At 37.2% G+C, this 22,540-nt stretch overlaps 3 protein-coding genes across 3 annotated transcripts; all 3 read left to right on the forward strand.

The window, feature by feature from the left end:
* Nucleotides 1-1,325: 1,325 nt before the first annotated feature.
* On the forward strand, nucleotides 1,326-8,063 carry LOC140955162 (uncharacterized). Its single transcript, XM_073406970.1, has 6 exons — nucleotides 1,326-2,390; nucleotides 2,505-3,409; nucleotides 3,638-4,536; nucleotides 5,335-6,451; nucleotides 7,205-7,276; nucleotides 7,818-8,063. The coding sequence occupies exons 1-4, from the start codon at nucleotides 1,326-1,328 to the stop codon at nucleotides 6,207-6,209; spliced, it is 3,744 nt and encodes a 1,247-aa protein (XP_073263071.1). The 3' UTR covers nucleotides 6,210-6,451; nucleotides 7,205-7,276; nucleotides 7,818-8,063.
* Nucleotides 8,064-8,260: 197 nt separating this feature from the next.
* Nucleotides 8,261-10,951, forward strand: LOC118050575 (disease resistance-like protein DSC1). Its single transcript, XM_035060962.2, has 3 exons — nucleotides 8,261-9,355; nucleotides 9,497-9,772; nucleotides 9,865-10,951. The coding sequence occupies exons 1-3, from the start codon at nucleotides 8,261-8,263 to the stop codon at nucleotides 10,909-10,911; spliced, it is 2,418 nt and encodes an 805-aa protein (XP_034916853.2). The 3' UTR covers nucleotides 10,912-10,951.
* A 493-nt stretch (nucleotides 10,952-11,444) lies between these two features.
* On the forward strand, nucleotides 11,445-18,801 carry LOC118050578 (disease resistance protein RML1A). The gene is made up of 5 exons (XM_035060965.2): nucleotides 11,445-12,102; nucleotides 14,334-15,429; nucleotides 15,567-15,839; nucleotides 15,921-16,904; nucleotides 17,132-18,801. Exons 1-5 carry the CDS (start codon nucleotides 11,552-11,554, stop codon nucleotides 18,083-18,085), a joined length of 3,858 nt encoding a protein of 1,285 aa, XP_034916856.1. The 5' UTR covers nucleotides 11,445-11,551; the 3' UTR covers nucleotides 18,086-18,801.
* Nucleotides 18,802-22,540: the final 3,739 nt, after the last annotated feature.

Genomic DNA, 22,540 nt, shown 5'->3' on the forward strand with positions numbered 1-22,540 from the left:
CTCAATTATGGCTATATATTTATGGGCTTAATTAGCTAATAAATCCATAACGTAAATAACGTAAGCTTCCAATTAATGACTACACTGCTGATCTTCCTCTTTTAATGTCATAGAGGACAACTCATGCCAACAGAGAACACATTACTTCTCAACTCAACCAAATTATTGAAGACTCGAGAATCTCCCTTGTCATATTCTCTCAAAACTATGCAAGGTCTATTTATTGTCTGGATGAGCTGGTGAAGATACTTGAATGTAAGGAATCAAAGGGGCAAGTTGTTTTGCCTGTGTTTTATAATGTGTATCCTTCAGATGTGGAAGAACAAAAGGGTAGTTTTGGAGAATCCCTGGATTTCCATGAAACTTATTTGGGGATTAATACAGAGAAGCTCAAGCAATAGAGAGAAGCTCTAACAAAAGCAGCTCAATTGTCAGGGTAAAATTGGTCCTCCAATGTTTTGGTAAAATTACATTTTGGTCCCTGTTTTGGAAAATTGTCGTTTTAGTCCATAAACTTAGGAGATTAAGCCCAGTTTTATTTTATGCATTGGGATCTTTTGTTTGAATTGTTTTTGAGTATATTTCATATATTTATTGTAGGTTCTCCTAACGATCCTTAATCGAATTTTCGGGTCTTTCGTCCGACATTCCTTTTAGTTCTATATTTTCCGGGTGAGTGGAATAATCTTTAATATGCATATAATATAAATAAATATGTATGTTGATTATACAATGAGTACAACTAGTAAATTTCTTGAATATTTATATATGTTGCTTTATTTTCCGAGTACTCATTTATTCTTGAATTTGCACTCGCAATCTGATAAAGTAAATTCTATTTGATATGATATACGTTTCTTTGATGATTCTGTGAATATCTATTATGCCTTGATATGGGACTTGTCAGTAAATCCATGCTAACGGAGAATAGTTAGCCTGTGTGCACATAGTATTTTGTTACCTAGCTGGTGAGAGAGGCATCAGCCTGTGGCGACTGATCATCCCATAGTGGTCACCGACGGGTGTTATCTGGTCACCTTCGGGTGTCATCTGATCTCTGACATGTAATCCACTACGTTATGATAATATGTTTAGTATGAATATGTATATGTATATGTATATGAATATTTATTTATTATTATTCAAAAAAAAAAAACTCGTAATCTATTTGTTTTTGTTAAAACCCTCGTAATATGTGGAGCTTAGGATCTATCTTGTCTGGATGTCATTCCCCTTATAATTCTCCAATCTCGTGTTTGGTGTGCCGTTCTTAAAACTCCTTATAGTTATGTTGATACATATACATATGCATTGTTTTAGGAAAAATGCCGAGGGCTAAACATGTAATTAATACCGATGATCAAGAGGACATTCCTATCGCTCAACTTAGGAAGGAGAGGCGCAAAAAGAGAGTTAGAAACCCTTCGCCGCAACCAATTGAAGTAGAAGTTCAGGATGAGGTTGAATTTGAGGGGGACTATGGTCTGGATGTTGGTAAGAACCAGGAGCAGGAATCCCATGATAGGGTATCTTATACTGATAGTGCTTTGGATAAAATTGGGCAGGCCATGCAGACCCTGGCTAACCTTTTAACTGAGAAAGAAAAGGAGAAGGATAAGAGTGCATCTTCGACTTCCCATACTGTGCATGGGGTGAAAGTGCCATTGTCAGAGTTCCTTAAGTTGGCACCTCCTACCTTTAAGGGTGTAGATAACTCTGAGGATCCACAACAGTTTTTAGATGCATTGTGGCGTAGGTGTGAGGCCATGGGGTGCACGGATCATCGTGCAGTGACTTTAACATCTTTTAGGTTAGAAGGCGAGGTGGTTGTGAACTGGTATGAGTCCAAAAGAGGTGAAAGGGCAGATAGTTCTCCACTAATGGAGTGGAAGGAATTTTCTGAGATATTTTTGGAGCGTTTTCTACCTGAAAGTGTGAGGGAAGCTAGATCATACGAGTTTGAGAAGTTGGTTCAAGGTGACTTGACTGTGACAGAGTATGAAGTGGAATTCACACGGTTGTCCAGATTTGCTGGGTATTTGGTACCGACTGAGGAGAGGAAGATCAAGAGGTTTATTCGGGGTCTTAATAGCTACCTATTCAAAGCTATTGGGGCTCATGAGTTTAAGACGTACTCGGCCGTAGTGGATCGTGCCCGAGCTATTGAGGCACGAGAGTTAGAGGATGATTTATTAGTGGGTTCAGTCAAGAGGCCCAAGGTGGCAAATCAGTTCTCTTTTCATCAGCGGTCTGATACAGGTCCTAACAGGGGACAGGGAGGCCGGCAGGGCCAATTAAGTCAATCAAGGAATTTATTGTCGAGGTCTACTATTGGGGGAAACAATAGACATAACATGAGTGGAGCTGGTCCGACTCAGAGTCGAAGTATGGTTCAGTTAACACCACAAGGTTCATAAGGGAGGCCTCAATGGCAGTCTTGTGGGTCTAGGCATTACGGAACAGTCTGTTATAGGCAGACAAGAGCTTGTTTCGGTTGTGGGCAGACTGATCACTTATTGAGGGATTGTTCGAACAAGCGGTGGTCCAAGCCTGGTGCTTCTGTATCGATTACATCTCCTACTCAAACTCAGTCAGCTAGTCATTTTGTACTTCGGGGTGGTCATGGAGCTGGTGAGCGTGGCCAGCGGGGTCGTGGAGTAGGCGGTAGAGGTTTTGCGCCAACAAGTCAGAGACATGCACGAGTTTTTGCCATTACTCAGCAGGATGCCCAGGCATCCAATATTGTTGTCTCAGGTACACTTTTGATATGTTCCTTCGAGGCTAGAGTTTTATTTGACACTGGGGCAACTCACTCTTTCATGTCTTCATATTTTGCTTTAAGGTTTACTAAACAACCCATTTTGTTAGAGAGTCCTTTATGTGTGGCTACCCCTTCAGATGAGGTTATGTTTGGGGAATATGTTTATGCTGATTGTGAAGTTGAAGTGCAAGGTAGAAACCTATTAGGTGATTTGGTAATTTTAGAAATAGTAGGTTTTGATGTGATACTAGGTATGGACTGGTTGTCAAGGCATCATGCCTCAGTTGACTGTTGGAATAAGACAGTGGTTTTCAAGCCTGATGAGGAGACAAAGTTTGCTTTTCATGGAGATGGGTTATCATCTCCATCTAATATTCTCTCGGCCATCACGAGAAAGATGGTACGAAAGGGTATGCAAGGGTTTTTGGCTTATGTGCATGATGTGAATATTGAGGTCTCGAGGATAGAACAAGTTTCGATAATTAAGGAATTCATCGATGTTTTTCCCGATGACTTACCTGGACTACCTCCCAATAGGGAAATCGAATTCTGTATTGATCTAGATTCAGGAACAAAACCAATCTCTATGGCACCTTACAGGATGGCGTCAGCAGAATTAAAAGAGTTGAAAGAGCAGATTCAAGATTTGTTAGATAAGGGATTTATTCGTCCGAGTGTGTCTCCATGGGGGGCACCTGTTTTATTTGTAAAGAAGAAGGATGGATCAATGAGGATGTGTATAGACTACAGGCAGTTGAACAGGGTCACTGTTAAGAATAGATACCCACTCCCTCACATTGATGACCTTTTTGATCAATTACAAGGAGCTCAATGTTTCTCAAAGATTGATTTACGATCGGGGTATCACCAATTGAGGATTAGAAATGAGGATATTTCTAAAACTGCCTTTAGGACTCGTTATGGGCATTACGAGTTCTTGGTGTTGTCTTTTGGGTTAACAAATGCACCTGCGGCTTTTATGGACATGATGAACAGGGTTTTTAGGCCATTTATTGATAAGTTTGTTATTGTGTTCATTGATGACATCTTGGTGTATTCAAGAAGTGAAGAGGAACATGAAGAGCATTTGAGATTGGTGCTTCAAAGTCTAAGAGATCATCAGTTGTATGGAAAGTTCTCGAAGAGCGAGTTTTGGCTAGAGAGTGTTAGGTTTTTGGGACATGTGGTGTCCAAGAATGGAATAGAGGTTGATCCACAGAAAGTGGTGGCAGTTAAGCAGTGGCCTAGACCAGTTACGGTATCTGAGATTAGAAGTTTCCTGGGTTTAGCAGGATACTACAGGAGATTCGTGGAGAATTTTTCCCGAATTGCTGCTCCGTTGACTAAGTTGACACAGAAAAGTGTCAAGTTTCAATGGTCAGAAGAATGTGAGAAGAGCTTCCTAGAGTTGAAGGAAAGGTTAATTACGGCTCCAATTTTGACAGTACCTTCAGGGTCTGGTGGTTTTACCGTGTACTGTGATGCATCCAGGATTGGTTTGGGTTGTGTTTTGATGCAGAATGGTAATGTGATTGCTTATGCCTCGAGAAAGTTGAAGAAGCATGAGCAAAATTACCCCACACATGATTTGGAGATGGCTGCGGTAGTGTTTGCCCTTAAAATTTGGAGACACTACTTGTATGGGGAGACATGTGAGATATTTTCAGATCATAAGAGTCTTCAATATATTTTTCAGCAAAAGGATCTGAATTTGAGACAGAGAAGGTGGATAAAATTGTTAAGTGATTATGATTGCACGATTCAATATCACCCGGGCAAGGCAAATGTTGTTGCTGATGCTTTAAGTCGAAAATCTATGGGTAGTTTAGTTCATATTCAGAAGGTGAGGAGACCCTTGATTAAAGAGTTACACAGATTGTTAGATGAGAGAGTCAGTTTTGAGCTTTGTGAATCAGGAGCATTGTTGGCTCACTTTCAGGCTAAGTCAGACTTGGTAGACCGGATTAAAGTAGCTCAGATGAAGGATGAACAACTTTGCAAAATTCGAGATGAATTGGAGTTAGAGAGAGCTCCGGGTTTTGTTATCCACGAAGATGGTGTGTTGAGATTTGGTTCAAGATTGTGTGTGCCTGAGGTGGATGATTTGAAAAGAGATGTGATGATGGAAGCACACCAAACTACCTATACTATACATCCTGGTTCTAACAAGATGTATAGAGACTTGAAAGAGTGTTATTGGTGGAATGGTATGAAGAGGGACATTGCTGAGTTTGTATCTCGATGCTTGACCTGTCAGAGGGTTAAAGGTGAGCATCAGAAACCACCAGGGCTTTTGCAGCCATTGTTGATTCCTGAATGGAAATGGGAGAGGATCACTATGGACTTTGTGTCAGGCTTGCCTCGGAGTCAGGAGAGTTATGATTCGGTTTGGGTGATAGTTGATCGTTTAACCAAGTCAGCTCATTTCTTGCCAGTAAAGGTGACATATGGGTTTGCAAAACTCGCAGAAATCTATGTTAACGAGATTGTAAGGTTGCATGGTGTGCCCATCTCAATTGTGTTTGACAGAGGTCCAAGGTTCACTTCTCGGTTTTGGGTGAAATTTCAGGAAGCTTTGGGGACTAATGTTCAGTTAAGTACTGCTTTTCATCCTCAAACAAATGGACAATCTGAGAGGACTATACAAATTTTGGAGGATATGTTAAGAGCTTGTGTGATTGACTTTGGTGTCGGATGGAGCAAATACTTGTCTTTGGTGGAGTTTGCATATAATAATAGTTATCAAGCGAGCATTGATATGGCTCCATATGAGGCTTTGTATGGCCGGAAGTGTAGATCACCTGTCTGTTGGTATGAGGTTGGAGAGAGGAGATTAATGGGTCCCGAGTTAATACAGATTACTTCGGATAAGATTAAGGTGATTCGAGATAAGCTTCAAACAGCTCAGAGCAGGCAAAAGAATTATGCGGATAAGAGGAGGCGTAATCTAGAATTTTCAGTGGGTGACAACATGTTCCTAAAAGTCTCCCCGACTAAAGGAATATTCAGATTTGGGAAGAAAGGAAAGTTGAGCCCTAGGTTTATAGGGTCCTTTGAGATATTGGAAAGAGTAGGGGTAGTGGCATATCGGCTTGCCTTGCCACCTAATTTATCCTCTATTCATCCGGTATTTCATGTTTCCATGCTAAGGAAGTATATGCCAGATCCATCACATGTGTTAGAGGTTCATCCCATTGAATTGAGAGATGATATGGTTTATGAGGTGCAACCGGAAGCTATAATTGACCGACAAGTAAGGAAGCTTAGGTCGAAGGATATAGCTTCAGTGAAAGTGAAATGGAAAGGTCATTCACGTGAGGAAGCGACCTGGGAGCTCGAGGATAAGATGCGTGAGGAGTATCCTCATCTTTTCAATAATCTCGGTAAGTATTTAATCTTTTCTATTAAGTTTCGAGGACGAAACTTTTATAAGGTGGGGAGATTGTAATATTTTGAGTTTAAGATTGGAAAATACAATAAAGCCCTTGGAGGCTTAAAGAGTGAGTAAATTTGAATAAGGGGTATTATGGTAATTGGATAAATAGTTGATAAATATAAATAGAAAAAGAAAGAGGGATCTGAAAATTTGAAGAACAAACCGTAAGAGAGAAGGGAGGAAGAATAAGAAGAAGAGAAAAGAAGGGAAAATAAGGGGAAAAGGAAGAGAAGTAGAGGAAATAAGTTTAAAAGGTAAGATTTATGGTTTGAAGTGTATAATATGTTTAATTTTGGTTTTGATAAATGTTTGATAAATGTTAGGGTTTTGAAGTTTGTATTTTGAGTTAATTGATGAATTAATTTGAAGGTTAGGAGTTGATTATTGTGGGTATTTGATTAATTAGTTGATTTTGAGAGATTAAATTGAAGGATAATGATTTTGAGTTATGATTTTGTTTAAATGGTGAAATTATGTTAGAAATCAGGGGATAACAGTAGGTGATCTGTTGAAATTCTGGGTTTGAGGTTGAAGATGATGAAAATTCAGTTTGGTCCCTCAATTTGCAAAAATTGCAGTTTAGTCCCCGAACTTTGGAAATATTAAAAATTGGTCCCTGGAGCATATTCCGAGATTCTGAACAGAATAACATATGGATTATGGGCAGAATTACTGTATAGATAAGATAATTTAACACTTTCAATTTGGTCCTCCAATTTGACAAATTACGATTTGACCCCTAAAATGTTGATAAAATCACATTGAGGACCTTGGGGCATAATTCAAGATTCTGGACAAAGATAAGGACGAATTATGGATAAATTTCAGTATGGTTATGTATTTACAGTTTGGTCCTCCAATTTTTTTGGTAAAATTACATTTTGGTCCCTGTTTTGGAAAATTGTCGTTTTAGTCCATAAACTTAGGAGATTAAGCCCAGTTTTATTTTATGCATTGGGATCTTTTGTTTGAATTGTTTTTGAGTATATTTCATATATTTATTGTAGGTTCTCCTAACGATCCTTAATCGAATTTTCGGGTCTTTCGTCCGACATTCCTTTTAGTTCTATATTTTCCGGGTGAGTGGAATAATCTTTAATATGCATATAATATAAATAAATATGTATGTTGATTATACAATGAGTACAACTAGTAAATTTCTTGAATATTTATATATGTTGCTTTATTTTCCGAGTACTCATTTATTCTTGAATTTGCACTCGCAATCTGATAAAGTAAATTCTATTTGATATGATATACGTTTCTTTGATGATTCGTGAATATCTTTTATGCCTTGATATGGGACTTGTCAGTAACTCCATGCTAACGGAGAATAGTTAGCCTGTGTGCACATAGTATTTTGTTAGCTAGCTGGTGAGAGAGGCATCAACCTGTGGCGACTGATCATCCCACAGTGGTCACCGACGGGTGTCATCTGGTCACCTTCGGGTGTCATCTGATCTCTGACATGTAATCCACTACGTTATGATAATATGTTTAGTATGAATATGTATATGTATATCAAGATAAATATAGTTATCTGAAATATTTGAAATGTATATTAAATGTTATTCCCTCACTGATTGGTTGAACTCACCCTCATTCTTAATATTATTTCAGGTTCTTAGTTTCTGATAGCAGTTGGACTTTGTTGAGTGTTTCCGCTTCTTTAGTTCTGGTCGGTATGCCTTGCTTGTCCGCGAGGTTTTCCTTTCAAGTTTGATTTGATGTCTTAGACGCTCCACTGTTACCTTGGTTTAATTAAATTTGGATTTTGACAATGTAATGAGTATTATGAATTATTATTTTTATTTTAATAACTATCTTTCGGTTTCATCAGTATTTGAATAATATGATATTTCTGAAGATTATGAGCCGCTGCGTATTTTTGAATAAATTGTACTTTTGATATGTCGGTTGTGAGGCTTAGCGCAGGTGGGGTGTCCTTTCGGCACCGCTCCTGCGTTGCCGGTCACGGACCCGGGATTCGGGTCGTGACAACTTCTTTCTTATTTATGGCTATCTAAATATACTAAATCTTCTTCTGCTAATTAAAACTTTGCATGAATGAGGCTGTTTTTATTCGGAAAATTGTTGAAGAAGTATGGGCACAATTGAACCACACATCCTTACATGTTGCGGCATACCAAGTTGGATTGGATCAACGTATTGAAGGACTCATTCATGTGCTAAATATTGGGTCAAGTAATGTGTGTATGGTAGGAATCTGTGGACTTGGTGGAAGTGGTAAGACAACTGTTGCCAAAGCTGTTTACAACCTAATAACTAATCATTTTGAAGCTTGTTGCTTTCTTTCAAATGTTAGAGAATTCTCAAAGCGATGTGGTCTTGTTGTTTTGCAAGAGAAACTTCTTTTTGAGATTCTAGGGGATAAAACTTTACTACTTGGAAGTGTTGATAGAGGAATTAATGTTATAAAGGATAGGCTTCGCCATAAAAGGGTGCTTATAGTCCTTGATGATGTTGATCATTTGGACCAGCTCAAACAACTAGCTGGAGAGCGAGACTGGTTTGGCTCGGGAAGCAAAATTATCATAACAACTAGAGATGAACGTTTGCTAGTTGTTCACAGGGTGGAACGCTTGCTTAGGGTGAAGGAATTATGCTGTGATGATGCTCTTATGCTTTTCTGCTGGCATGCCTTCAGAAATTCTCATCCTCCTATAGATTATTTAGAGATCTCAGATCAAGTAGTGAAATATGCCAAAGGCCTCCCATTGGCTCTAGTTGTACTGGGTTCTTTTTTGTATGGAAGAAGCATACCTGAATGGGAAAGCGAATTGGATAAACTAAGAAGAATTCCTAATAAACAAATTTACGAAGTACTCAAAATAAGCTTTGATGGACTGGAGCATCATGAGAGGGCTATTTTTCTTGATATTGCCTGCTTCTTCAAAGGACAAGAAAAAGATTATGTTATAAAAATACTAGACGCATGCGATTTCGACCCTGTTATTGGCATACAGGTTCTCATGGAGAAGTCTCTTGTATACATTGAAAACAACAAGCTGCAGATGCATGACTTGCTACAATGGATGGGCAGACAAGTTGTTCACCAAGAATCTCCCAACGTACCTGGAAGACGCAGCAGACTGTGGTTTCATGAGGATATTCTTCATGTGCTGACTGAAAACATGGTAAAAACCTTGTGTGTCTGATTTTTCTTCTGTCTCCTGACCTCGAAATTGCCTAAAAATTAGAACTTCGCTTCCTTTTAACAGTAAGAAGTTGTTATTGTTCGATTTGAGGAAGTCCAATATATACAATTTTGGTATCAGGGATCATATGAAGTTGAAGGCCTTATGCTTGACTTGCCTGAAGCAGAAGAGGTACACTTGAGTGCTAAAGCTTTCGAAAAGATGAAAAGGCTCAGGATACTTATTGTCCACAATGCACAAGTTATTGGAGGTCCAGAAAATCTACCCAACGCATTAAGATGGTTTGAATGGCCTTGTTGCCCCTTGAAGTCGATGCCATCCACATTTCATGCAAGGAAACTTGTAGTTCTTAACATGCATCACAGTTGCATCAAACAGTTGGGGGAGGGATTCAAGGTATAATAACAACTAAGAATCTCTCCTTAAATTACACCATGCATGAAGTCTTGTCAGCTAATCTTTTTTTCATCTGTCTCTGTATTTTGCAGAATTACACAACCTTAAAGTACATGGATTTCAGAGATTGTGAACTTTTGACAGAAACACCAGACTTCTCAACCATCCCTAATCTTGAGAGGTTGAATCTTGAAGGTTGTACAAGTTTAGTTAAGATTCACAATTCGGTTGGATATCTTGCGAAACTTGTATTTTTGAGCGTTGAGTTCTGCTCCAACCTTGAGAGTATTTCAAGCCACTTCAGATTAAGATCCCTTCAGACTCTCCTTCTCACTGGTTGCTCAAAACTCGAGAAATTCCCAGACATTGAGGACAAAATGGCTAGTATAGAGAGAGTTTCTTTGAATAGTACTGCTATAAAAGAGCTCCCTTCATCGATTGAAAATCTTGTTGGGCTTAAAGTCATGACTTTATCATTTTGCAGAAATCTATCGAGACTTCCAAGTAGCATTTATAAGTTGCAGCATCTTAAGCGTCTGCTTCTTGATGGGTGCTCAGAACTTACCAAGTTTCCAGAGAATATGCCGGAAGAAACACAGCCATTCTGCTCCAACATTTCCATGATAGCAAACAATGACCTAATGTGGTTTCCCATGTTAACCTGTTTGGATCTACAAAATTGCAAGTTATCAGAAGTTGATTTCCTCATGAATCTTGTTTGCTTTTCCACGTTGAAGGATCTAGATCTATCAGGGAACAATTTTGTTAACCTTCCTACGTGCATCAACAGATTCACTAAATTGAGGCGCCTTGAATTGGCGAACTGCATATGGCTTCAAGGGATTCCGGAGCTCCCACGAAGTATTAAGCGTATTGGAGCACGGAATTGCACATCATTGGAAAGTTATTCAGAATTAGTAAGGGTATTTATGTTTAATACAGAAGATAGATCAACAAAGCTTCGTGATCTTGACTTTTCTAACTGCCATAAACTGGCAGATCAGAATCCATTACAGAGTTTGGCAGATACATCATCAAGATGCATATCAGTGGACGAGGTTGGTCTCCCCCATTGCTTCCTCAAATCTCTCCTTGTTTGTATCTGTTTATATGTGTACTCTGAAACTTTGAAAGCTTAACTTCTTTTCTCACAGTCGATGTTTTTTAAATTACTAACAATTGATTAAAAGAGTGTTTTAACATTGCAGGGGTTCCGTGAGGACTTCAGAATCAAGTTTTTTTATTATTTAAAATTGTATGATTTTAAAAATAAATAAAAATTTTATCTACATGTTCTTAACACATTACCGAATTTTGAGTGGGATTAATCCCATAACAAGTTTTATGACTAAATATATTTATGTTTGGGACTGTAGTTACAGTTATATATTTTTTAAAGTATTTTTTATTTAGAAATGCATCAAAAAAAATATATATATTTTTTTAAAATTATTTTTAACATCAGCACATTAAAATAATTTAAAAATATTAAAAAAAAATTAATTTTTTTTTTAAAATTTAAAACATAAAATAAAAAAAGTTGCCGAGAAACAAGCCACCACCGAGTCTTTTCAATGTAACGTATAGGCGAGGACTTCTTCAAGTCTTTTGGTCATTGCTGTTATTATCGTTCTCAATCATAGAACATCTAAAAGCACTTGGTCAACATTACTTGCAAACTGACTGCTAGTATGAAAATGGGTTCCATTTTCAATATTTTCTTTCTTCTTGTTGCTTTCTTATTTAGTTTTCTGACTTTTTCACATTTACGTTCACATCATGCTCTGGGCACCCGATGGCCTAAAGTGTTCTCTATATTTCACCTCCAGTTTCTGGCCATCAGAAAGTTTTGATCCAATGGCTTCTTCCTCTTCCACTAATTGTTGGAAGCATGATGTATTCTTGAATTTCAGAGGCCAAGACACCCGCAACACTTTTACTAGCCATCTACACCAAGCTCTGTGCAACAATGGAGTTCATGTGTACATAGATGACGAGCTTGAGAGGGGAAAAGCGATTGCTCCTGCACTCCTCCAAGCCATCGAGCAATCAAGGATCTCCATTGTTGTTTTCTCTGAAACCTATGCATGCTCTTCCTATTGTTTGGATGAGCTGGTGAAGACGCTTGAATGCAAGGAATCGAAAGGGCAAGTGGTTTTGCCCGTGTTCTACAACGTGGATCCATCAGATGTAGAAGCGCAGAACGACAGCTTTGGAGAACCTGTGCTTCGTGCAGCTTCAATGGCTGCTGCAAGTACGGACAAGTTGCTGGAGTGGAAGGAAGCTCTAACAAAAGCAGCTAGATTGTCTGGGTGGCATTTGGACAACGGGTAAATTCTACTTACTCCTCCACCCACCATTCTACTTTTATTTTAACGGAAGCATTCGGATACTAGAAATTAATTGTTTAATTTATCTGTTGAACTTTTCTTTCTTTGAAAATATATATTTTTTTAACTTTTTCAAACTTACTATTTAGCTATTTTATTTGTCCCTAATTTCACGAGGTTGATCTAGTGATCAAGAAAGTATGTTTCCGTCTTTGACTTTTTATGTTCAAGTTTCAGGGACACTTTCTAGCAGAGTTTATTAAATTCTTTTTTTTGTAGGGTTATGATTGTATTTTAAAATATTTTTTATTTGAAAATATATTGAAATAATATTATTTTTTTATTTTTTAAAAATTATTTTTAATATTAAGATATCAAAATGATTTAAAAACACTAAATAATTAATTTAAAATAAGAAAACAAATTTAAATTATTTTTTAAAAAATTCTTTTAAAATGTAAAAATAAACATACATATAGATAGAACTATTAACAATAAACTATTAAGGTTAGGCTATGACTTATCAATTTGATCTATTTTGTCTTTAAACTGTTATTTTCTAGATAATAAATTAAGTTCTTTCTTTAGATAAAACTATTAAAAATAACAGTAAAACTTCAACCTGTTGATGTTATATATTTAGATATTGAAGAGAGTATTTTAATAGACAATCAAACTTTGACCCCAAATGTAATAATTAAATGAATTAATTTCACTAGAAGACAATAAGTTAAATTGATAATTCAAACCTTAGGATAAAAATATGATTTTAAACCATGAATTAATATATGATGTGATGCTCATAAACTCTTAAGAGGCAACCCAGAGAAGTTAGAAACAAACAGTTGAGCTACTGATTAATCACGCCAGCATTTAAACTAGTAAAAAATCGATTTTAGTCTTCTTTGATTGTGATAGTAGGCCACAATTACAAAGATGGGGTAGCTAAGAACACAGAAAGATAGAATTCACCAAAATTAAAGGGCCAATTAAGAACCCTAGCCACACTTCTAGTTATTTTCTGAATAAAATTATTCTACCAAAATCCTGATATCCATAATAGTTACCATCTTGGCTTCGTCAACCCACGAACCATTAAAAAAAAAAAAACCCTAAAGGTGACATTATTAGTAAGGAAAAGGCACTAGCATGCCTTAATGTACCAAAATAGCCTGCAGGTGCTCCAAATCACCACGACGATGCCTGTAAATTGTTTCAACACCTGGTGCATGAACTAAATATAAAGGTGCTAGGTGCATTGAACAATCCAAATGGCATCATCATCCACTCATAGAACTCATCTTGTATCTTAAACGTCATCTTCCACTCTTTTTCTTTTTTGATAAAGTCGTAGAATCAGTCTGCTAAGACAATATGTTATCCAAACATGATATGGGATACATGAACTTCCTAGTGATTTGGTTTAAGGACATGTCCAACGTACGTGCCATCTTTCTTAGAGATCAAGAAAGGGTTGGGAGTAGCTATACAGGGATTCACACACTCTATAATATACTCTTTCTCCAACAACTCTACCACCTAGCATTGCAGCTCGTTAGGCTTCTTGAGACTAGGTTTGTATTCTAGTCTATTTTGTACGCAGCCTGCTTTTGAAAATCCTTAATTATAAGTTCTTGAATGTTTTTTTTTGGAGATAATTGTGAAAGAACCATCTCAACTCAATAGTTTAAGTTTTTAGATGAGATTTCAGGATATGATTTATATTATTCTCTAGCACACCTTCTTAAATAAAAGCTTTTTGGACTTGAAACTTGCATAAACTCACATTACTTTATGCTTGCTTTTTTATTAAATAAATGGGGATGATGAGATTCAAACTCGTAACTGCTTGGTTATCAAAACTCTAATACCATATCAAAGAACCATCTCAACCCAATAACTTAAACTTTTAGGTAAGGTATAAGATATGATTTATATTATTTTTTAGCAACAATAACGCCTCTTTAAGAAAATGTTTCCTTCTGTATTAACCATGTTCTACTCTACAACCTCCTCCGGTAATAATTATTCAACAAATCCTCAGAGAATAGTTTGAAATCCATTCATAACATATTTAAAATTGGATAGCCAAACGATGTTGCGGTGGTCGAAACTGATGGATTTGTTTCATGATATTATTAACTTAAATTTAAGTTTAATCAAGTATTGAATCTCTTCCCGGTTAGCTTCGGCCATGCTCATTACATGATTCTCACAATTTAAATATCCAGGAATGAGGCTAAAACTATCCAGAGCATTGTTGAAAAGGTCTTGGCTATATTGAACCGCGCATTCTTACATGTTGCCGATCACCCTGTTGGACTAGATTCCCATATCCAAGATTTGAATTATCAGTTGCGCCTTGCATCAAATGATGTTTGCATGGTAGGGATTTTGGGAACTGGTGGAATAGGCAAGACAACTGTTGCCAAAGCTATTTACAACGAAATTGCTAATCAGTTTGAAGGTAGCAGCTTTCTTGCAAACGTTAGAGAAATGGCAAAGCAAAACAAGGTTGTTGAACTGCAACAAACACTTCTTTCACAGATACTTGGAGATAAAAATTGGTCAGTTGGAAATATAGATTTTGGAATCAGTGTGATAAAGGACAGGTTGTGTAGTAAAAAGGTTCTTATTGTTGTTGATGATGTGGATAATGTGGACCAGTTAAAAAGACTAGCTGGAGAGCCAGATTGGTTTGGTGCAGGGAGTAGGATCATTATTACGAGTAGAGATGAACATGTGCTTGTTTCCCATGGAGTGAAATTTGTGCATAGAATGCAGGAACTATGTCTAGGTGATGCTTTTCAACTTTTCAGCTGGCATGCATTCAGAAATTCCCAACCCAAGGAGGAGTTCATGATGCATTCAAGCGAGGCAGTAACTTATGCCCAAGGCTTGCCATTAGCTCTTGTTGTGTTGGGTTCTTTTCTGTATGGTAGGAGTGTACATGAATGGGAAAGTCAATTAGATAAATTGAAGCAAATTCCTGATAAAAAGATATATGAAATACTCAAAATAAGTTATGATGGCTTGGAGGATGACACTCAAAAGGCCATTTTCCTTGATATTGCGTGTTTCTTTAGAGGAATGGACAAAGACTATGTGATGAAAGTGTTCCATGCATGCGATTTCAACCCAATTATAGGAGTCCAAGTTCTTATTGAGAAGTCTTTGATAAGTATAGAGAATAATAAGCTGCAGATGCATGATTTAATACAAGCAATGGGCAGACAAATTGTTCAGCAAGAATCTCCCAATATACCAGGCAAGCGCAGCAGATTGTGGTTTCATGAGGATATTGCTCATGTATTGACCGAAAATATGGTGAGTGTCGCGTATACTTGCGAGCATGATCTTATGAACTGTACTTTGAAGGCAACCCATTTTTCCTCTCCTTGGTAAAAATATGAATGCTTTGACTGATTTCTGATATATTGTATGCGTGTCCTTTTAATTTTCAGGGAACTGATGAGATTGAAGCAATAATGTTAGACTTCCATGAACCAGAAGAGATGCACTTGAGTGCTAAAGCATTTAAGAAGATGAAAAGACTTAGAATACTTATAATCCGCAATGCTTTGTTAACTGTGGCTCCTGTATATCTCTCAAATGAGTTGAGATGGCTTGAATGGCCTGGGTGTCCATTATTGTCACTGCCATCTACTTTTCATGCAAGAAAACTTGTTGTTCTCAACATGCAGCATAGCTTCATCAGCCACTTCGAGGGATTCAAGGTTTTAAACTATTAGAGGTTTCTTTCTACAAATTAGATCATCAACTTATCAGACACTAATAATACCTTTTCTGTTTCACAGAATTACAGTTGCTTGAAGTTTATGAATTTCAGTGGTTGCGGGTTCCTAAAAGAAACACCCGACTTCTCAACCATCAGGAATCTTGAGAGGTTGAATCTTGAAGGGTGCGCAAATTTGGTTGAGGTTCATCAGTCTGTTGGATATCTTGATAAACTTGAATTCTTGAATGTTGAATTCTGCTCTAACCTGAGAAGTCTTCCCCGAAGAATCAAATTGAAATCTCTTAACACCCTTCTTCTTTCAGGCTGTCAAAAGCTTGAGGCGTTTCCTGACGTTGTTGAAAAGATGCAATGTTTGGAGAAACTTCAGTTGAGTAGAACTGCAATAGAAGTGCTTCCTTCATCCATCAAAAATATATCTGAGCTTAAAGTCCTGACCCTGACATTTTGCAAAAACCTTGCCGATCTTCCTAATAGCATTTATAAACTTACACATCTTGAGTGTCTGCTTCTTGAAGGTTGCTCAAAACTTGACAAGTTTCCAGTGAATGGGGAGAATGAGGTACCATCAAATTTCCTTACATCTTCAAATTGTTATGAAAATTCCTCAGGATCAGACTTCCTTCCGGCTCAAGCGAATTCTCTTGAAGGCTCTTCCTCATTGGGATTTCCTTCGTTAAGATGGCTAGATCTACGAAACTGCTGTCTAAGAAATGTCAATTTCTTGAAGATGCATGATTGCTTTCCCATGTTGAAGGAATTAGATTTGTCAGGAAACAGTTTTGCTATCTTTCCAGAAACACTCTCGCTATTTACTCACTTGAAGAGCCTCAGATTACATAAATGCAAGAAGCTTCAAGAAGTTCCAGAGCTTCCACGGAATATTAAGAGACTAGAAGCAAGAGATTGTGAATCGTTGGAAAGATATTCACCATTAGAGAAGGAAGGTGAATGGCCAGCCAAACTTCGCGTTGTTGACTTCTCAAACTGCCACAAACTAGCTAAAAACCAGGGAAAGAATTTGGAGGATGCATTCTTTAGTAAGGTTGGCTTGCCTGCAAACTCAAAATGTTGATATCTTCTGTCCTCTTTCATCTGTTTCTATCTCTTTCTGCAAAAATGTGTTTGTGACTATGTATGCTTGCTATTTGAATTTGTTGATAAATGGTCAAGTTGAAACAAATTTACCTTTCCAGATTTCATTGTTGCATTCACCTTATATCATGAACAGCACTAACCACTAATATGTCAACTTTGTTTTTTTTGTAACAGGCATTTCATAAGCAATTTCAAGTTGAAATGTTCCTTCCTGGAAGTAAAATTCCAGAATGGTTCACGTTTACCAGTAAACAGGGCTCCTTGACTTACCTTGTACCTTCCTCTGTTTTCGAGAAAATCCAAGGACTGGTTATCTGCTCCATTTTATGTTTAGAGGATGGAGTGACAGCAAATATATCGTGTGAAATGTTTGTTGATGGGAAAAGCATGATTTTGTGCTCAAGACATTTCTTTCCATTGGAGACGGATCATATGTGGTTATACTACCAACCATATTGCTATACTAGAGCCTTGGGTAAAGCAAGAAATGATTTAGTTCGCTTTGAGATTTCATTTGAAGTCCTCGGAGCACCAAGGGGTTCGGCGTTGAAAATGTGTGGGATCTATTTTATATACAAGCAAGATAAGACAGTGAGTGATCCAAGTTCCACTCAATCCACAAGCTATCACACAGATCACTCTGTTTCATTTGATCTCATGACAAGTTGCTACGTAGATGACCCCGACTTCGCTTTGAGTCCTAGTATGAACAGGAAGCGGCCAGCATCATCAGATCTAACTGAAGGATGCTACAATGATGACTTGGAACTCAGTTTGAATCCAAAGGTGAGCAGAAGAAAAACTGATGATGATCAGCGTGGGGAGCAGTTTTCTTTTTCTCTGCAGCCAATGGATCAGAAGCCGGGTAATCCTTTGATAGCATCCAAATCTGGGGAGCATCAACTGGAGCATTGGCTTTCTTTATCTTTGCAGCCACTGGATGTGAGTAATTGGAATCCAATGTGCATCAAGAAGTTAGAGGAAAAGGTTCAACTTCAACCAAAGAGTCAGCAAAAAATTGATTTCTTTAATGAGCTTGGCAGGAGTCCCATCAGGGAACATGATGCAGTAGAATATGAAACTGAAAAAGATGAGACATATATTTCTGATGTTGAATCTCTGGCTTGAGTGATACAAATATATACCTTCATGAGAAACCGAGATGGTAAAGGATCTACAAAAGAATGAAGCAGAAAAGGAGTTTCTTCTAATATCTCAAACACTGAAGATGTTCCTAGTGGCAGCTCAGAGAAGGTCGTCCCTTGGTCAAAAAGATCAATGAATGATGAAGAGGTGTTAATTTATGGAACACAAAGCATGAGTGATGCTGTGAAAAGAAAGAAGGTCTCCAGAAGGAGAAGAACTTGCTACCTTGGCCATTGGTGAATTTGGTGATGGAGAGTCCCATTCTGATGCAGTTGTATGTTTTACTTGTTCGTTGAGACGTCAGGGGACAGAGGAGATCGAAGGAATTATGCTAGATTTACAAGAACCAGAAGACATGCACTTGAGTTCTGAGGTTTTTAAGAAGGTGAAAAGTCTTCGGATAGTAATAATCCGCAAGGCATTGTTTAAGGATGGCTCCTGTAAATCTCCCAAATTCGTAAAGATGGCTTGAATGGCCTGGATGTCCTTTATTGTCAACGTCACCTGCATTTCATGGAAGAGAACTTGTTGTTCTCGAGATGCAGCATAGTTTCATTAAGCAATTTGAGGGATTCAAGGTTGTATCTCTAGGTGCTTCTCTTTGTAAATCCTAACAAAAACTTATTCTAAACACCTGATTATTCAAGCACCGCATAGAGGATGAATCTAGAAGTTTGCGTGAACTTATTTTTTATTCGTCAATCCGTTGGGTTTATTGGTATACTTCAATTTTAAAGCCTTGAATTCTGCTTTAACCTTAGAAGTCTTCCTAGCAGCTTCAAATTGAAATCTCTCGACACCCTTCTTTTTACCCCTGCAAAAAACTTGTGTTTCTAGAATTTGTGGAAAAGATGCCATGCTTGGAGAAGCTTTATTTAATGTGCTCATCAATTGAAAATATAATGAGGCTTGAAGTCCTAACTGCAACATATTGCAATAACCTTGCCAATAGTCCAGCAGCATTTATAATCCAAGTCATCTTGAGCGTTATCTTCTTGAAGGTAGCTCAAAAATTGGCAAGTTTACAGTGAATGGACCAAGCGTGGAGCATTCAAGCTTCCCCAGGTCTTTGAATACCTTAGAGTGTTCATCAGGATCCAGCTACCAACCTTTTTGTTATCGAAGAAGACTTGCAGCTCCAAGCAATGTTTTGGATATATAGCTTTTCTTCTCTGTGGTGTCCTATATTAATATCTGGATCTGCAAAACTGCAGTCTAATCGATATCAGTTACCTGACAATGTCGAAATTTATTTTCCATGTTCTTGGAACTGGACTTTTTAGGAAACAAGTTTTACTCCCACAAATATTTTCCACGTTCACTATCTTGAGAAGCCTCAAATTATCCGAAAGCAAGAAACTTCGATAAATTTCAGAGATTCCACGGGAAGATTAAGCGACTACAAGCAAGAGATTGCAAATCGTTGGAGACAAATATGCAATTACTAAGGAAAGAAAATTAAGTGGCTAACTATTAAGTTTCTCAAAAAAACATAAACGCTGCGAAACCAATAATTTTAAATTTGTTCAGAGTCCCACGAATCCTATTAAACAGTAATGCATTATTCAAGGTTTAAGTGAAAATTATTTGACATACAATTCATCCTTTCAGACTTTGATCAACTCTTCATAACTAGATTGTCGCAAAACCTAGTTGTCGAATTGTTTGATCTCTAAAATTGATTCACACAAAAGAGTTTTGTTATTTGCAGGAAGCGTACGTATATGACTAATTAAGAAATAAATGTTGGAAAATAATAGCAGAAGCCAGATAAACAAAGAATTTGTTACTGAAAAACATTGTGGTTCACAAGTAAAGAAGGCAACACTATAAGAATAATAATTATAAGTTAACGGCCGATACCTTCTTGGAGGTGTGTCTGAATCTGAATCATCATTGTAAGAATTGGTCCTTGATGAGAAGCTGAGTTAGTTCCCTTCTGAAAAGTTATGATACTTTTGAGTTGTTATTTTGGTTTGACGCAACTAAATTTTATTTTAAGTTCAGACCAATCTCTTTGGTCTATAAATATATTTGTTAGGTTATCCATGTAATATGTTTGAGGCAAATTCTCATCTAATTATAACAGATCCATATCTAACTGTTCAGAATCACCCATTATTGTATTGCAGACCCGACTACATTAGTATTCCTCCACTCCCCTCAAGCTTCATGCCATTGTAATAATTCCCAAAGGTAATCCAGCACATTTCCTTGCAACGGCTACTGCAATTAGTTCCACTTCTGGAGAAAAAGGTATGTCATGTCCAAGTTCCTTCATTAACAAAGTCCACTCATCTCCGTCAGAAAGTGACATCACTTTGATTTCATGTTGGCAGTTCATCCGGTAACAAACCTTTTCTAATCGAGTTATGATAATCGGCTTGCATCCATTTTTGTTTCTTTATTAGTTCTTTTGACAAGATGGCAGCTCTACTTTGATCATTATCTTTCCTTGATAGATCTAAGTCAAGATGTTTAGCAATAAGATTCTGCAATATATTAATGTTAAAATCTCGAGACACGGTCACCTAGTAAACATGACGAGAAATGTCTGATCTTTTTAGAAGCTCATTATAAATATGTTGCAGCATTGTTGTTTTATACTTTTACCAACTCCTCCCATCCCATAAATACCAATGATTAAGACTTCATCATCCATTAACCAGGATCATATCATATTCCTATTCTCTTCGAATGCTCGACCTACTAGTATGCTAGTAGGTAACAGATCTCCTCTAGTCTCACTTGTGTAGTATTTAAGGCCTCCAGAAGAGCTAGCTCCTGCACCAGGCTGCATGAATCCCGTGGCTGGGTTTTCTATGTTATTGCCAATGACATTATCCACCGCGGAAGAAGAAGAGAAGTCACAGATTCCTCGTTCACGCTCTGGACTTGTTTGCTCTGTTATTGGTCTAGTCTCCGGTGCATTATGCATAGGTTCAATCCCTCTAATCACCTCATTCATAATGACATCATTCTTTACTGTTGGAGAGCAGAGTTGCTCTGATACTGGTCTACGCTCCGATGTATCATGCACAAGCTCAATCCCTCCTCTAATGAAATCATTTGCCCCATGCATGTTCTCCAGTGATAACAGCTTCTCCTTGTTGTGCCATTTCTATATGTGTCCCTTCATTGTTCTGTTCTTGTGCATAAGCTGAAATTGCATTTGAGCAGTGGCTCTGCAGAAAAGAAAAACGAAAAAGAACATCAACATCATTCCAAAATGAATAATTTGATTGAACCATTTTATCCTCCAGAAAAAACTACTTATCTGTTGGAAAAACTAATATATAAAGAACAGATTATTGTTGATGAACTAAGAAAAAGAACAAAGAACAAAGAACAAAAAACAAAAAACAAAGAACAAAGAACAAAGTCTAAAGTCTTTACAGTTGAAAGAACAAGGAGCAGAAAATATCTCAGTTGGTTACTGCCATCCCCAGTGTTTTATTTATAGAAGGAAACAAACATTACAGAAAAATGAAACACTAAAGAAACGTACTAGCTATGTTCTTCTTTATCAAAGAAGTTGTATAACAAGCTAGTCTAATCCTCGATAAACTTAAACAAATGAATTGAAAGAAACATCCTAATCTAGATAATGCTATCAGCTAACAAATAGATAGCTATCAGCTAACAGATAAATAGCAATGTAGTAGATTACTACTAAGTAATCCTATTCCAGCTTTGGTACCAAACTTCAACACTCCTCCTTGGTTCCAAAGCTACACATTCCAATTCTTCTTTTCAGATCTTCAAACTTCTTTCCTGTTTCTAGTTCAACTGCTGCTTTGAATTTAACAAACTCAGCAAACACATAAGATTTTGATTTCAAAAAGTAAATCCAGCAGAATCTACTATAATCATCAACAAATAAAAGAAAATACTTTGAATTATTCAATGATTCATTATGCATCGGCCCACACACATCTGTATGTACAAGCTGGAGTTTTGACAGTGCTTTGAATGCATTGTCAGGAAAAACAACTCTAGTTTGTTTTCCTAACTGATAAGCTTTACAAATACTCTTTTGTTCCTGTATATCTGGTAAACCGTGAGTCATCTGCAGATCAGCTATTTTCTTTAAAGTTGTATAATTGAAGTGCCCCAATCGTTTGTGCCAAAGAACAGATTCATTGTCTTCACAAGTGTTAGCACTCAAACATACTTCTTTCCAATCAACATTAAAACTTCTGTTCATCATTTTAGCAGAAAGCAGTAGCACTCCATTTTTATCTTTAATATCACATACTCCATCATTAAAGAATATTGAGTAACCAGATTCAATTAATTGTCCCACACTAACTAGATTCTGATTGATCTTAGGCACATAAAGAACATTTTTAAGAGTTTTTGTACCTGACAAAGTTTCTACTTCAATTGCTCCTTTTCCTTTAACCTTCACATAGTCTCCATTTCCAATTCTAACTC

Source organism: Populus alba, chromosome 19, assembly GCF_005239225.2.
Source record: "Populus alba chromosome 19, ASM523922v2, whole genome shotgun sequence".
Taxonomy (NCBI): Eukaryota; Viridiplantae; Streptophyta; class Magnoliopsida; order Malpighiales; family Salicaceae; genus Populus; species Populus alba.

Bases quoted from the DNA above. Each gene is read 5' to 3' on its own strand.
- LOC140955162 (XM_073406970.1), top strand. From the start codon at position 1,326: ATGCCGAGGGCTAAACATGTAATTAATACCGATGATCAAGAGGACATT. The intron at 2,391-2,504 runs GTTCAGTTAACA...GGTTGTGGGCAG, and splicing joins CGACTCAGAGTCGAAGTATG to ACTGATCACTTATTGAGGGA. The intron at 3,410-3,637 runs GTTAGATAAGGG...TCACCAATTGAG, and splicing joins AAAGAGCAGATTCAAGATTT to GATTAGAAATGAGGATATTT.
- LOC118050575 (XM_035060962.2), top strand. From the start codon at position 8,261: ATGAATGAGGCTGTTTTTATTCGGAAAATTGTTGAAGAAGTATGGGCA. The intron at 9,356-9,496 runs GTAAAAACCTTG...TTTTGGTATCAG, and splicing joins ATGTGCTGACTGAAAACATG to GGATCATATGAAGTTGAAGG. The intron at 9,773-9,864 runs GTATAATAACAA...TGTATTTTGCAG, and splicing joins AGTTGGGGGAGGGATTCAAG to AATTACACAACCTTAAAGTA.
- LOC118050578 (XM_035060965.2), top strand. From the start codon at position 11,552: ATGCTCTGGGCACCCGATGGCCTAAAGTGTTCTCTATATTTCACCTCC. The intron at 12,103-14,333 runs GTAAATTCTACT...TTAAATATCCAG, and splicing joins GGGTGGCATTTGGACAACGG to GAATGAGGCTAAAACTATCC. The intron at 15,430-15,566 runs GTGAGTGTCGCG...TTTAATTTTCAG, and splicing joins ATGTATTGACCGAAAATATG to GGAACTGATGAGATTGAAGC.